Source organism: Protopterus annectens, chromosome 11.part0 (assembly GCF_019279795.1).
Source record: "Protopterus annectens isolate FY-2018-M chromosome 11.part0, PAN1.0, whole genome shotgun sequence".
Taxonomy (NCBI): domain Eukaryota; kingdom Metazoa; phylum Chordata; order Ceratodontiformes; family Protopteridae; genus Protopterus; species Protopterus annectens.
The window spans coordinates 67,158,265-67,174,542 of NC_056745.1; the positions used below are offsets into that span (position 1 = coordinate 67,158,265).

At 40.4% G+C, this 16,278-nt stretch overlaps 1 protein-coding gene across 3 annotated transcripts in view; it reads right to left on the bottom strand.

Moving 5' to 3' along the window:
- YAF2 (YY1 associated factor 2) overlaps positions 1 to 16,278 on the bottom strand; it is a 687,108-nt gene that overhangs the window by 357,066 nt on the left and 313,764 nt on the right. For 2 of the 3 annotated variants that reach the window (XM_044087447.1, XM_044087449.1), the window contains one exon: positions 11,368 to 11,433. The exons of the other annotated variant lie outside the window; for it this stretch is intronic. In XM_044087447.1, the coding sequence (XP_043943382.1) occupies positions 11,368 to 11,433 (66 nt within the window). The remainder of the gene's footprint in view (positions 1 to 11,367; positions 11,434 to 16,278) is intronic. 3 annotated transcript variants of the gene reach the window in all.

Consider the following 16,278-nt stretch of genomic DNA (forward strand, 5'->3'; position numbering starts at 1 on the left):
TAGATGAGAATCCCTTCATGATAAGGTGGGCAATGTAGAAGGTCTTCCTAACTACTTTAGCTACATGGGTGTCGAATGACAGACTACTATCAACCTGGGTCCCCAGGTCCCTGATAACTTCTTCTGTACTCAGTGGATTGCCACCTATTTGGTAGCTAGGGGTAACCTTGTTTTTCCACTTAAATATCTTTCCTGGAAAACCCTGTTTCTTGTTTCAATCACTTCAGCTCACAGAGTCTCAGAGCTGCAGGCACTATCAATTAGACCCGCGTATCTGATCTTTCACCCGGACAGGGTCACCTTATGTACTAATCCGTCCTTTCTACCAAACGTCTGCTCAGAATCTAATCTTAATCAGTCCATAGAACTTTCCACTTTTTTCAGGCACCATACCAATAAACTGGAATACATGTTACACAAATTGGACGTGCACAGACAGCTGAGATGTTATCTGGTCAGAACAAAAGAATTCAGGAAATCGGATCAACTTTTTGTTTCTCATGCAGATAACAAGAAAGGACTTCCAGTAACAAAGATCACGTTATCCAAATGGCTTTCGGACTGCATAAACTTTGTTTATTCATCTTCCAGTCTACTCCGCTCAAAGCTAAAGCTCATTCTACTAGAGCTGTTTCTACTTCCTTAGCCCATGCTGCTCGCTTACTGATAGATACCATTTGTGCAGCGGCTAACCTGGGCCAAACCTCATACATTTATTACTCATTACAAAGTGGACAGGGCCTCCAGGGACAGGGCTTCCTTTGGTTCCACTGTGCTCAGGAATGTTCTCCCGTGAGCCACCTGGGGTTTAGGGTGCTAGGGACGCTACTAGTGTGCAAGAACAAACGGCGAGATCGAACAACTTCACATAAAGAAGTTATGTTCTTACCATAACGTTCCATGTGAGTTGTTCATCTCGCCTTTGTTCTTACATTCCCGCCCTCCTTCTCCCTTCATGTTCTGGAAGAACAGGTATGACTGGTGGCTGGTCGTCCTTTCTCATGGTCCCTTCGGACTGCCTGCCTCTGTGTATGCGCTCATATTCGGACATGTACAATCTACATATATATATATATATATATATATATGCGTGCATCTGTCCTTACCTTTTGTGTATAGACCTGTATATGGGTATTGATACATATGCATGTGTAGGCGGGTATGTCTTCTGTTGTCTGGTTTTCATAGCAAACTAGATCTGAGGGTTAGCAGGAGAGGATCATGGGATAGGGACTGTGCCTCGAGCTTCTCAGACGCAGAGCTTGGAATGTGGCCGACTCGGAGCCGAGGGATCGGCTCTGAACCAGTGTGTAAGAACAAAGGCGAGATGAACAACTCACATGGAACGTTATGGTACGAACATAACTTCTTTTTAGTTTCTTTTCTAGCTAACAAACTCAATCTAACCACATCATTAATATCTCCTTATGAAATTCAATCTACAGTGAAAAAAAATATACTTTTTAGAAAAGCAAATATCCCAGCAAAATGTGTATGTTACTGGTTCAGAGACAGACATATTTGAGAATGTCCTCTCAGCATGCCCTTGGGGGTACTGGCTCATGCAATGAACAAGGCTGACTATTCAAGTATTTTGTACTGAAAATTTTTTGGGAGTACTTGGAAGCAATATAAAGATACTAACGGGTGTATTTAGGGTCAAATTTGGGTCAGAACAAACTGCCAAACTCCAACATTCACACAACATGCCACTCAAAATAGAGATGCAGACAATATCCATACCCACCCAAGTCACAAATACAAAAAGCTAACAAAAATATGTAATGCTGTTGTGAAATCAGGCAGCAAAAAAAAAAGGTATTTCTAAGTAAATACCACAATTTTTAAACAAAATAATGTTGTTGTTTGTCTTTTCGGCTTTTCCCGGTTAGGGGTCACCACAGCAGAACTCCAGTCTGCTAATAATTGGCAGTCAATTTTTATGGTGCCGAGTTGCCAGCCTGACTCTCAACCTTCAGCTAAGGCATGCCCATTCACACACGTCTTTCAGAGGCCACTCGACCATTGGGAGGACATGCAGACTCCACACAGAAGGCACTCCAGGCGAGAATCGAACAGGAGAACCTCTTGCTGTGAGGCAACAACGCTACCGCTGTACCACAGCGGACAATAGATAATATATTTTAATAAAATTCAAGCTGAAGATACTTTTTTGCTTCAAAGCTAGAACACAATTTGAGGGTGTTTTATAGAGGATTCTTTCAGAATCATTACCTGTAATTTTCAAAAGAATATGTCAAAAACATTGTGGGATGCAGCCATTATACATATTTAGCAGAAATGGATAAGTCAGCAGTTTAAGGACAACCTTCTTGAAAATAGTTTGTAGTAAAGGGGGTTAAGATTTAACACTAGGTTTTGCAATGGTTTTCATTAAAATATTAAAAGGAAAACAAGTGAAACTGTCACAAACACAAAAAATGAATAAAAGACTGCACAAACCACAATATAAAACTATAAAATTCTTCCATTGTTTCCTTCACGTAACAATTTAACTAATTTTCCTTGTTTCCACAAAAATCACATAAGACAGCTTTCTTAACCACTGCTTCCAGTTTATTAAATGTATTCAACTCTCTCAGCTTCAGTATCACAATATGATACAAACTGTATTTTACTTGCAGAGATAAAAACAAAGCCAAACTAAGGTTTTGCCCTCAACCAATCCCCATATTACCCGTACACAAGAAAACCAGCGAGGTGGTTTTAGATAATTAACAGCAGCTTACCTGGACATAAAACAATACCTTGCACTTAAAATGCAACTTTTCAGATTACTGCTCAGCATTTAACTTTTTGCATGCACCTAACCAAATATCCAGCATTTCCACAGGTACATTTTTATTAAAATTTAATAGAAGTACTTGCTCCCTTTTTCTAGGTGTTGGCAATACCTTTTTTTTTTTTTTGATAATTCACATCCAGTGTTACTTCCCATTTCACATACTTCATTTGTCTTAAGTTTTTATTAACCCTTCTTTTCATTCCATAAAATAGTATAAATTCCATCAGCCACTGGCAATTTGTGCATTTACTTGTAATTAATAATGGGTTTAAATAGGAGGATTAGGCATTATGGTTATTGCTAGATTTTTTTTTTATTCCAAAACAGCTCTCTCTTTCTCCCATCAAAATGCAATCAGGAATCCTAACACAAGGCAAACATAATATATCAACTTCTAATCCCAGTGGTACCCAAACTACTGGAGCTATAACAACTAAATGACAAAATAATAGTCTTAAAAAGACTTTCAGCTTACAGAAAAATCTACCTTTCTAGCCGGGTATTTTGCATTCCACTTATGCTGTGCTGATGATGCCACGAGAAGGCTGAAACATGCATGTTAGATTCCTTCCAAATACCTTTCCCCATCATAAAAATAAAATGAAATTTCTCCCACCTTACCCCACTACATCACTTATGCTCCACCTGTGCAACACCCTTTGACTCTCTAGTGACATTCACCCCCAACTCAGGCCCACACAACAACTAATCTACCTTCACTAACACAACTCGCACACCCCCGGAAATACCAAACCCTAGTCTCAAACATCTGCTTTTACTGCACAGCATTCTTAACAGGACAACCAAATTTCACTCTTGGAAAACCCAATACTCCCCAAACATACGTTTTCTCTCTGAAACATGGCTGAAAACGCAGAACACAGACAATGAATTTCTCCCCACCTGGCTAGAACATCTTACGCCTTGAGAGAATACAAAGGTGGAGGTATAGCCAATATGTACTCAGACCACTTAACATTATCCCCCCTAACCAACTCACCCCTCCCCTTTTCATCCAGCTGAACTCATCCTTACTAATAGCAACTATTGCAAAAGGGCTTGTGGTTTTTTAGTTTGCTATCTATATACCCCCCTAGAAATAACATACCCTTGCTGGGACAGATTCTTCACTGGATGGCTAACAATATACCTAACGAAACTATCATACTAGGTGGTGTTAGCTTCAATTGGCTTGCCCTCACCTTGAATTCATCTACCAATAGCATACACCTACATGGCTATACCCAACTCATCTCTTCTCCCACTTTCCTTCACAAACCCAGAGACAACACTTCTACCCTTTGTTGGATTCGTCTCCCATCCTAACCTCTACCACCACCCCAAATCCCTGCCAGACTCAAGTGATCACTCCCCTATACACTTCCGTAGATTGTCCCCCCACCTCTCTCGACCTCATAAATTCAAGGAATGCCGTAAGCTAACCAACTTAAACACTGAGACTTTCAACAACTATCTCTCGGCAATATACTGGTCCTTCCTCTCTCACCTCCCTCTTGATGAAGCCGTTCTTCAATTTAACTCCCTATTCCTAAACATTTTAAACTCCCTAGCCCCTCTCAGAACAGTCCGTCAAATCACGCTACTCGCCCTGGCTCACCAAGTCAACCCTGTCCCCTCATCCATAACAGAGACTCTGCATTGAAACTCTGAATAAAAGCAAAATCACTCTCATTACACTTCCAAAATTATAGGGAACTCCAAAACCTGCCCAAAAGAAAAAACAGTGATTAAAAAAAAAAAAATTCTACCACACACCCCTAACACAACCTAGAAATCCCCAAAATTTTTGGAATACTGTCAACCTAATTCTCCACCCTGGTAACCTCTCAACACCAAACCCCTGCCCTAATAATTCACCCCAGGAAAACTGCCTCCATCTTCAATACCTACTTGAATTGATACCATTAGTCAACTTCCAAACCCACCAATCCCTCACCTCCACCACCCCCCTACTACAAAACTGCCCTTTCTCACTAAATCCCATCCCTACTAGCTACATTAAAAATCTCCTCCTCAAACTTAAACCATGTTCCCCTTCGGCTGACAACTTGCCGCCTCTCTTCCTAAAGACTGCTGCTAACTCCACAGCATACCCAGTCTCCATCCTCATTAACTGCTCATTATGTAAATCCACTATCCCAACTCTCTGGAAAAAATTCCACATACCTATGCACAAAGGTGGAAACTTTGTAGAACTCTCTTATTAATAGCCCAATTGCCATACTCTATCTTCTCTCCAAAATTCTCAAGCATTGTGTGCATAAACAAATCCTGTCTTATCTCACTCAAGAAAACCTCATCACCCCTACCCAGCATGGCTTCTGCCCCCACATCACCACTATCGCTCTCATTTCTTTTACAAACTCCATCTCCCTAGCTAGAGACAATAATAAACTAGTATCCTGGCTCTTCTTAGACCTCTCCACAGCCTATGACGCAGTCTCCTACTCCATCCTCCTTTCTTAGCTTTCTCAACTAAACTTCTCCCCTACAACTATATCCTGGTTTACCAGCTACCTGACTAACAGACAGCAATCTGTCTGTTAGTCAGGTAGCAGACAGCAATCTGTCAAATGGCTCTCTGTTCTATCTCCCATTCTCCCCATAAAAATAGGCATCCCATACAGTTCAATTCTAGGCCCCCTTCTCTTCAACATCTTTACCAACAAACTCCACACATCCTGCCCTCAATCATCCGTCATACAGTACACGGATGACTCCACTATCACCATTGCGGACAACCCCTGGGACCTGCTCACTCTAACTCAAACCATTTTTAACCTCATTGAAATGTGACTTACTAACAACCAACTCATATTAAACCTTAAAAAGACAAAACTCCTCCTATTCTTACCCAAATCTCTCTACCATCTTAAGGTTCTTTCACCATAACTTCCCTTAACACCATCAGTATCTCACCTGAACCCCATATAAAGCTCCTTGGAGTAATCACTGACAACCAGCTTAAATTTGACCTCCATACACATCACTGTATAAAGAAAACCCACCAAAAGCTCGGCCTACTTTATAGGAACAAAAGGTTCCTTACCCAAACTCCAGAATATCACTTACCCATGGTTATCTTCTCCCCCCTAACCTCTTCTACAGCTCTCAAATCCTTACTAATTTACAGTCTTCTCTACTATCCAAACTCGAAACTACATACAACAAAGTAGACAGATTTGCAGCTAATCTGCCACCAAAAATCACACCACTGTCTTGCTCTCCACACACTCAGCTGGTTAGAGTTTCATAACCAACTCTTATTTACTCAAGTTATCATCCACACTATTGTAAACAAGCCCTCCTCCTCCCCTAATGTAGCCTCTCTGTCGCTACAGCTACCTTCCTGCTCTTTTTCCTGGAATAAGGTTCCCATGGCCCTCAGAAATATTACCCATACTCATGAATTCAAGCTGACTCTCAGAAATTACCTATACAGAACCTGGAAAAGTCATTGCAATCATCCTACCCTTCCCTACCTATCTTCCCTTACCTCTTTCTTCTTTTCCTTCCCTTTCCTTCCTACTTCTCCCACAATAATGCCATCTATTCTAACTTCCTGTGTATGAAAATGATCAAATACTGCTCTCTGTACCCCTCCTAACTTCTGCCCCCAATAATCCGACAGTAATTTCCTACATCTCCTCTAACCTTCTCTCATTTCCCCTCATACTGTAACTTGTCCAACTGCTACGATTCACACACTAGACCACCGCCATTAATTCTACAGCATTTCTTGCCACTTTGCTCTTACCTCCCTCAATACCTACTACATATTTCAAATGCCTCATTTGCTGAGCTCTCTTACTTGTAACATCATTTTCATTTCCTTTACCTTTACGGATATACTTATTGTATATAATCATATTTTACTATACTCCTATTAATCTTTTACTTTCCTAATTTCTACTGTGAATTTTTTACTTGCATATTTTGTACTGGGATTTTTAATTTGTACTATGGAGCTTTTCTCCCCGGGCCTCCACTGAAAAAGGGCCAAGCTGAGTCAGACTATCCAAGTCAACAACTATCAAATAAAATAAAATAAATATTTTCTCCATAACTGAACTTGTTCCCAGATCACACAGCAGCCTTCAAAAACTAGTTCCCAGAATCTAAGACTTTCTTCTATCCTAAACAGAATGGCCAGTAACTTCTTTTTTTCAAATCACTGTTACTATTGCCACTTTGTTTTTAAAGGATGCAGGTTCATTATGGGAAGGATTGTAGAAAACAAAGTCATCGGCATATCAAACAACTTTACCCTCCCATCTTTTTCTGCTACCACTTTTACCTTAACATTTTCTTCAGTTCTTTTTAACAACACACCTACTTTAAATAACTCATTTTCACAGCATTCTCATCTTACCATTGCTCAATGTAAAACATATCTCTCAACCTCTTAGTGCAAAAAATCTGGACAAAGCCAGATAAAATGGGAGGACAAAGGCCCAAAAATAGGGGCACATTTTAAATATTGTTCTTATAAAAACTCAGAAAGTTGCTAGAGTAATAGGGTTTATCTTGATATATATTTTCTGAAGGATTTGAAGTCTGAAACTCAAATGTATGTCATTTAGTGACTTCGATCTTCAGATCATCCCATTGATTTGCCAAAAAGAGGAATAGACAAAAAATATGAGCCAAAAATCTGACATTCTGCAAAAATCTGGACAGTTGAGAGGTACGACCTCTGCATCATTACACACTACTGCAATGAAATCACACAGATACAGATGTGATGGCACTTCAACTGTGCAATACAAGATCATTGAGCAGACTGAGCCCACTGATCAAACACAGGTATGATATTAATTCTGATGGTGCTGATGATCAGGGATGATTATCCTCTTACAAAACAGAACATTAGAACTGTTGGGGCCTTCCATTTGGACAAAACCCAATTCTGCTTACTCTTATTATGCACACAAATGCACAAAAATCATCTATACACCTTCCTTCAGCAGTAAATATCCCATAGGATTGTAATTTTTGTTTAATGAAAAATTCCACTTATTCCATTTTTCAAATTCTGTTGCCTTACTAGTCTATTTTCCTGGACAATACATTTCATATGAACTAGGTTTAATCTTGATATTAACAATACCCTAATAATTTTTTTGTTTACCATTTACTCTAATTTATGCACGTCTCCATACTATTAAGTATCCACTTCATAAAATTCCTTAACCTAAATCTTCCATTTTTTCCCCTCAGTCTCTTGGATACTTTCCCATCCTACTCAGCTCAGCATTTTAAGGAGCACCCTGTCGACCCATTTCACTACACTATTAACTTATTCTATATCACAAAAGTTTCCACCAATCTAGAAAACACCAACAATGCCACTTCAAAAAATCCTCCAAACCTTCTATCAGATTTTATGCCATTTTCAGTTTTCCTTGCTTAAGGAAACAGTTTGAAAGGGTAAGCCTATTTTTTCATCCTAGATACAACAACCATCTCTCTGAATACCAACATGGTTTACTGACTTATAGGAATACAATGACTGAAAATCTGCATACCCTTACTAATTATCTTACATAATCTGGCAAAAACTAATCTTGCTGGCGCTACCAGAATTGCCATAAAGGACTAAACTAAAGAGCCATTAGTTAAATAAAAAAAAAAAAATCAATCCTCTGGTAAAAGACCTTTTGACCCCTCAAGGCTTACGCAACTCATACCTTACCTTTGGGGAAAATGACAACAATGCTATTTAGCACCCAACAAAAATCTAACATAACTTTAAAAATGTCAGAGCCAGTTCAACAGCACTCGGTGTAAAAGCTGTAGTATTTTCTACATCTAAGCTTTCAAAATTACAATAAGGTAACTATGAACACAATTAAAACATTTTCACATTTACCAGACTGTGAATCTAGATAAGTTACAGGAAAAGGGATCATACTTTCCCAACATGAGCACTGCTTTCCCTTATCATGACAGCCTTTAAGAAAAATCTTTATTACTTACAAATGACAGCCAACAAAATTTGCAAGATCTTCATTACTTACAAATGACAGTCAAGGAAAAACTACAAAATCTTCTTTACTTACAAATGACAGTCGTCAAAATCTGCAATTTCATCATTTCTGCTAACATTATGAGCACAACTGTCCAGTCTTAGCCAAAGTGAACTATCACTTGCCATCCAGGAAAGATACGACTTACTGGCTTTTCATTTTTTTCCCAAATTTCTTAATTTGAAAACCCTTGAATTTCTTCTCAACAGGACTTCTCAACACAATAAGATCACTTTTCTATCAACACAGCTTCCTTTCACTCCCCATCACACATAATTCTTGTAGCAAACACAGCTTCCCTACACTAGCTGCCTCACTTTGAATTCCTTCCTGCCTCTGTAGGCAGCACTACTAGTAATTTGTAAATCCCTTAAAATTTACTTAAGTGTTAAAAAATTGACTAACCCTCAAATTATTAAACACGTCTTTCCTCCTTGTCTCATACTCCTTCATCCCCCTCCCCCCTTCTTTTGGTTTACATATATTTTTCAATTAGAAATGCATTCATGCAGAAGTTGCCATCATGATCAAACCACATCAGCACTGCGTAAATCATGCGATACCCACACCCAGTCATGGATTGATTAATGCTAAATGAACCATTGCATTTCAAGAGCTGACATTTCTAACAGCAGAGCATTACAAGCATCAAACAAATCTTAAACGGAACCATTTTCACTTAAACATGGAAGTTCAGGGGGAAAAAATGGAACAAAATGCTAGGTACTGTGTGTTACTCTCCCATCAATGAAAAACGCCATGCAAGTATAACAGTCTGCCTCAAGAAAGTAAAATAAGTTTGACTACATTGTCTAGGTGGGCAGGTGTCAGCATAATGACTTTGCAGAAGAGCAGTTTCTTCAGCTCTGTTCTGACAACCACCACCAAAATGCTAAGAGCATCAGTCAGTTGGTACCATAACAGCACAAGCCATTAAGAAAACCAAGCTGATATCTGCTTTTACTTCCTTGTTTTGTAACACTCGTGCCAATAACTTCAGCAGCTTCATGCACTTGCAGGTTCACAGGCATGCCATAGATTAGCTGCCCTTGCAGGCCATTTTAAGCCTAGTCAAATTCCCTTATTGTGCTCAAATTAACCTATCCCATTTAAATAGAGATTGGCCTCACCCATCCCATGGTCAATAATTATATACACTTACACATCTACTGTGGGCAATCTGAACAAAATAAAGAACATAACAGCTAAATATAGTTACAGTTAAAAAAAAAAAAAATGAATCTTCTGCCCTCAATACTTAGAGCACATCTCAAAGCTAAGAATGCTTCCTTCATTTAGTTCAGCACCAATAAGCAACATCCAATGGCCAAGCACATTTGTTGACCATTTTTGCACAATCTTTTCAGGAAGCCATGTTAAGTAAAAAGTTTAATTCTATATACCTTTTTCATTTAATTCAAAGCATGCTGTTAGGTGCACCCAGTCTCTTCAGCATCATCCTGCACACAATTATCATTAAAATCAACTGGCTTCAGTCTCATTCTCCTGAAGAAGGTCTCACTAATGAGGAATGAAAAAAGGCAAGTACATCTTGTACACGACTTTGTCTCAACCCTTGGAACACAAGTGTTTTAAAAGAGACTGTCTAAATTACCTCCCCCAAAACATTCTAATTTAGCCTCAGTCTGGCATAATCCCACTTTTTCAATCCAAACGGTATGCCTTACTGTTGGCAGCACCTAATAATTTACCCAAGGCTGTAGATTAAAGCTCTTCTGCACAGCCTAACAATCATGCCTTCAGCAACTAGAATGTCTACCATGTTTGCTTGGATCGAATTACTTCAAACTGTTCAAATCCAATCTAAGGGACAACAACTTACTGATCCAGATACTCGTGCATTTCTGATTCACAGACTGGTTCTTAGCCAAGCTACTCATCAACACATGAACAGATTTATTTCTTCATTCTCTAAAGATTTGCTTTGGCGTGCGCGCCATCTTTTCTGCTGGCTGGTTAGCACATGCAGCAAACACTTTTCCCTGCTGGGAGCCTGCATGTCAGGATATTAGTGAGCATTACTTTGAACCCCCCCCCCCCCCCCCAATAAATGCAGGTTCAGTTCAGGATTGAACTGCTTTGATTTTTAATTATAGCGCAAGGAACACAATTTGGGGAAAACTTGAAAGAGGTCTCCAACGACAACAGAAACTATTTCAAATGAGCCTTGAAGCAGTGACACAGCCACCATAAGAGTAGTTTTGCTTCAACCCATTAAGTGACAACTTAACTACTGCAAAATCTGCCTTAATGAGCCATAATGAGGCTCTAAAGAAGAAATCCTCCCTTTCTGTTCACTCTAACAATTTACAAATACAAAAGGGCCCAAATCCCTCACTGCCAGCAATCACACCTATGACGCCAGGGTTGTCCATTATCCCCTCTGAGTAACAGTTCCTGAGAATACAGAAAATAGTCAGTCTTTTCCCACAACCCTCCCTGCTTTCTCACTGTGAATCACTATCCAACAACCCCTTTACCTGTACTTACCATCTAGGACTGCAGGACTTTGCTCTTCCCTGGACTGGAGACACATCTTTCATTCTTGGCAGCTGGCTATAAAAATAAATAAGCACATTTACTTTTTAAATTTTTAATGGGGCTTTCAATTATGAGATGCAAAAAAAAAGACGCAATCAACCTTCACCTGTAAAACAAAAGTACACGTACTAAAGAAAGATGAACATGGAAAGACTCTGAACTAGTATGAAACAGCTTCAGAAATGAAGTGAATTACATATATTACTTTAGCATAAATTTTCCAGGAGAAATGCAGACTGTTTGCCTCTGCTAGTGTAGGTGGGAAGAAACCAGCACGACGATGTCTTAACCTAGGAGCTATAAATTCTCAGTGAAATACATGGAGCTCCATTTTATGACACATGCCACCAACATCCTGAAGTTCTGTCCTGAAAGGAATTCAACACAGCAATTGTGAATTCGGTATCCTGGATGCAACTGCACAGAGACCGCACCACAGCTCTTGAGACAGGGACAGGACTAGTTTGAAAGTTTAGCCCAAAATAATTGTTAACTTCCACAGTAATGAACCTATTGTCTAAAATCTTTGGTGAATAACGTCTTTCAACTTGAACAGTTTAGTATTTTGGATCTAGCTTTTCAAATCATTACTTAAAAGGAACCTATCTCAAGAATTATGTAAACTGTCATAATGCAACTCTGCCAAGAAATCTGATTTTGTGCACCAACTACAAAATCACCTTCTGAGATGGATTTGCATAATGAGAGTTTCTTAGAAGGGGGTCTAACATAACTCAAAGCCTGAAGAAAATTGCCAAAAATGAAAACAATTCTCCAGAACAGGATAAAAAAGAAAAAAAATTAACCACATCTGCAAAACACAATTTTGGTGAACAACGCAAAAGCACACATTAAATAATAAAAAGTACATCATAACAGATCTCAGTTCACCTGATGAATGTGTAGTGCTTCAGTTGACAGTACAGCAAACAACGTTATCTAACTTTGCAGTTGGGCAATTTAATTCGGAACTTGTGGAACAGGAAGAAAAGAGAAATTGCTTGGCTTAAATTTCCAAGAAGGATTTTAAGAAATTGTATATCTACAGCCTTCAGGAGCAGTGCTTTACAACACACCAACCATGCAAAAGGTTCCAAGTCACCCAACACATCTTGTGCATTAACTGATTATAGGGTGGAAAGATACTTACGTTTTCTGCTGAATCTATCAATCAGCAGTTCGACAAGCAGATTCTTGTTTAAATGTCCTCACATGTGGTGTATAGGGATAGAGCTTCAACTACAGCCTATGTGACCACAGTTCAATCAGGATCTCAGGCTGAAGCAGGGAGGATAGGCTGGGGGTACACCTCCACAGTCAATCCCTGGCTCAGACCATGGATGCACTGGGCGTGCTACCTACATGAGTGGCAGAGCTTTGTCCTAAGTCGCAAAAAGTACAGTTTTGTACCTACCATAAATGTAGATGTCCGAACTGGATAGCATCTGCAGTCATAACAACTGGGTTGTCCTGTCGTCAGGCAGCCCTTCAGTCGGCCGGATTCCAAAGTCCGGGTCCGGCTTCGGCTGATGTCGCACTTCACCCGACGTCATCTCTGTTGGTCTTCGGGTATAAAGGCATCAGCCGGCGCCATTTTCCTCAGTGTTTCTTGCCCCAGATGCCAGTTGCCCTCTTGAAGGCTAAAATTTGGATAAATGCCAATGTTTCCAAAAAGATAGAGGTAAACACAAAAATAAGCATGTATGTACATATATACAAACAAATACACCATAAAAGACTCCCCGCACCAGCTAGCTATTAGGAGGGTAAACACCCTAGGAGTACCACAGAGGGAAGGAGGGAGGGTAATCCTGACTGCAGATGCTATCCAGTTCGGACATCTACATTTATGGTAGGTACAAAACTGTACTATGTCCTTCATGGATGCATCTGCAGTCATAACAACTGGGTAGAATACCATAGCCAACTAGGGAGGAGGAAAAACTAGATTATGGTGTGTTTAGGATCCCTTGCAGTACAGCAGTGGCAAACCCTGCTCGGGATCTGGAATATAGAGGCAAATTATAATGCTTGGCAAATGTATGCACGGAGGTCCAAGTAGCCGCCTCAATAATGTCTTTGGTTGCCACTCCTCGTAAGAAGGCTGTGGTAGTGGCTGTTGCCCTTGTAGAATGAGGTCTTATGTTCTGTGGAATTGGTTTTCCATGGAAGGAGTAACAGAATCGTATGCAATTTCCTATCCATTTGGAGATTGTCTGTTTGGAAATAGCTTTTCCTTCCCTTCCTGTTGCATACGTTACAAAAAGCTGGTCAGTTTTTCTGCTACTTTTTGTTCTGTCCAGGTAGTAGCGTAGCTGTCTATGTACATCCAAGGTATGCAGTATTCTTTCCCCTCTGTTTTGTGGGTTGGGAAAGAAGGTAGGTAGGTGGATTGCCTGGTTTAAAGACACTCTGGATACCACCTTAGGCATAAATGTAGGATTAGTCCTCATGGACACTCTATCTTGGTGGAAGATTAGGAAGGGCTGTACTGCCATTAGGGCCTGAAGTTCAGAAACCCTCCTGGCTGAGGTTATTGCCAGTAGGAAAGCAGTTTTCCACGATAGATGCTGTAGGTCTGCTGTTGCTGCTGGTTCAAAAGGTGATAGTGTCAACTTTTCTAGCACAAAGTTCAAGTCCCAAGCTGGCAATGGTGGTTTCCTTGGAGGTTTTACATTCTTGATTCCTCTGAGGAACTGACTGAGTAAAGGATGTGAAAAGACAGGTGGATCAAAGCTGTATTCTGCTGATATAGCTGATGCATGTATCTTGATGGAGGAGTAGGACAGGCCTGTATGTAGAAGTTCTGCCAAATACTCCAGAATGTTAGGCATATCTATGTTTGACACATCTTTTCCTCTTTCAGTACTCCAAATGACAAACCTTTTCCATTTTCCTGCATAGTTCCTTCTTGTTGAAGGTCTGCGGGCTTCAAGGATAATATCTTTAACTCTTTGGGAAAGTTCTGGATTAGCTGCTGCTATGTGATGTTCCATGCAGTCAGTTGTAACGTTTTTAGGTTTGGATGCATGATGCTGTAGTTGTTCTGAGTTAACATCAAAGGCATCAGGGGTATTGGCCACATATTGTTCCGAGACATGCTCCTCAGCAGTGGGTACCAGTGTTGTCTTGGCCAGTTTTGAGCTATCAGGATTATCCTTGGGCGTTCTTCCTTGATTTTTAGTAATACCTTGTGTATCAAGGGGAGAGGTGGGAATGCATATGCTGTTAGGCCTTTCCAGCTGAAGGAGAGCAAATCCACTTTCCATGCCAATGGGTGGAATGTCCTTGTGCAGAATTTTTTGAGCTGGTGATTGAGCGGGGAAGCGAATAGATCTATCTGAGGCATTCCCCATTTCTTTGAGATGGTGTTGAAGATGTCCGGGTGTAGCATCCATTCGTGGGCATCCGATGTGGTTCTGCTTAATATGTCTGCTAGAGTATTGTCCTTTCCCGGTACAAATATTGCCTGTAACTGGATGTTGTAGCTGAGTGCCAGGTTCCACAGCTCCAAAGTCATTCTGCATAGGGGGTATGAATGAGTGCCTCCCTGTTTGTTGATGTACCACATGACTGTGGTGTTGTCTGTCCTTATCATCAACTGGCCCTCTTTGAGAAATGGTCTGAACTTTTGGATTGCCAGTTTTACTGCCAGCATTTCTTTTAGGTTGATGTGCAGGTGAAGTTGATCCTGCGTCCACAATCCTTGCACGCATTTGTCCAGCATGTGGGCCCCCCATCCTAGGTCTGAAGCGTCTGTTGTGATGGTCTGGTCTGCTTGACATCTGCGAAAGGGTAGACCTGGGTTTGACTGGCATGCTTGAGCCCACCGTAGGAACTCCTGTTTTAAGCATGGAATTAGTGGAATTTCTGTTTCTAGGCTGTGCCTGTGTTGGGACCATAAATTCTTTAGGTACCACTGTAGTTTTCTCATATGTAGTCTGGCAAGTGGGACCAAGATTATGCATGATGCCATGAAGCCCAAGGCCTGCAGTACTTTTCTTGCTGTTAACTTGTTCTGTTTTGTTAGAGCCAAGAAGTAAAGAGGGAGTTCTTTTGTTTTTCTGCAGTTAGGAATGCCATTTGTCTTACTGTGTCCAATTCAGCCCAAGAATGTCCTTGTTTGGGATGGTATCAGCCTTGATTTTTGTAAATTGACTGTGTATCCCAGTGCTTGTAGCAAGTAAATGACCCTTTGTAAATCTGTTGTCAGCTTGCTTTTGTTGTCCCCTTGTAGCAGGCAGTCGTCCAGGTATGGGTAAATTTGAATTCCCTGTAGTCTGCAGTGGCTTATTACTGATGTCAGTCATTTTTTGAATACTCTGGGCAGTAGATAAGCCAAAGGGCAATGCTGAGAATTGATAATGCTCTGATCCTGCAAGAAATCTGAGGTATCTTCTGCAGATTGGTCGAATGGGGACGTGCAGGTATGCCTCCTTGAGATCTAGAGTTACCAGCCAACACTCCTTGCCCAGCATGGGAAGAAGTTGCTGTAGGGTCAGCATTTTGAATTTTGGGACAATGATGTATGTATTTAAGGTGGACAGGTCGAGAATAGGTCTCCAACTTTTTTCCTTTCTTGGAACTAGGAATAGTCTGGAGTAGAATCCCTTTCCTTGTTCTGTTGTTGGCACTCTTTCCACAGCTCTCATGTTTGCTAATTGCATTATCTGTTGTAGAGCCTCTGTTTTTTTATTTGGAGGTAGATTTGGCATTCCTCTTTTGACTGGTAAAGTGTGGAAGTGGAACCGGTAACCTTGGTCTATGGTTTGTAAAATCCACTTGTCTTTTGTGATATAGTGCCAGTTCTTCGAAAATAAGGTTAATTTGCCGCCTAATGGAGCTGCTATTTGTTCCCTG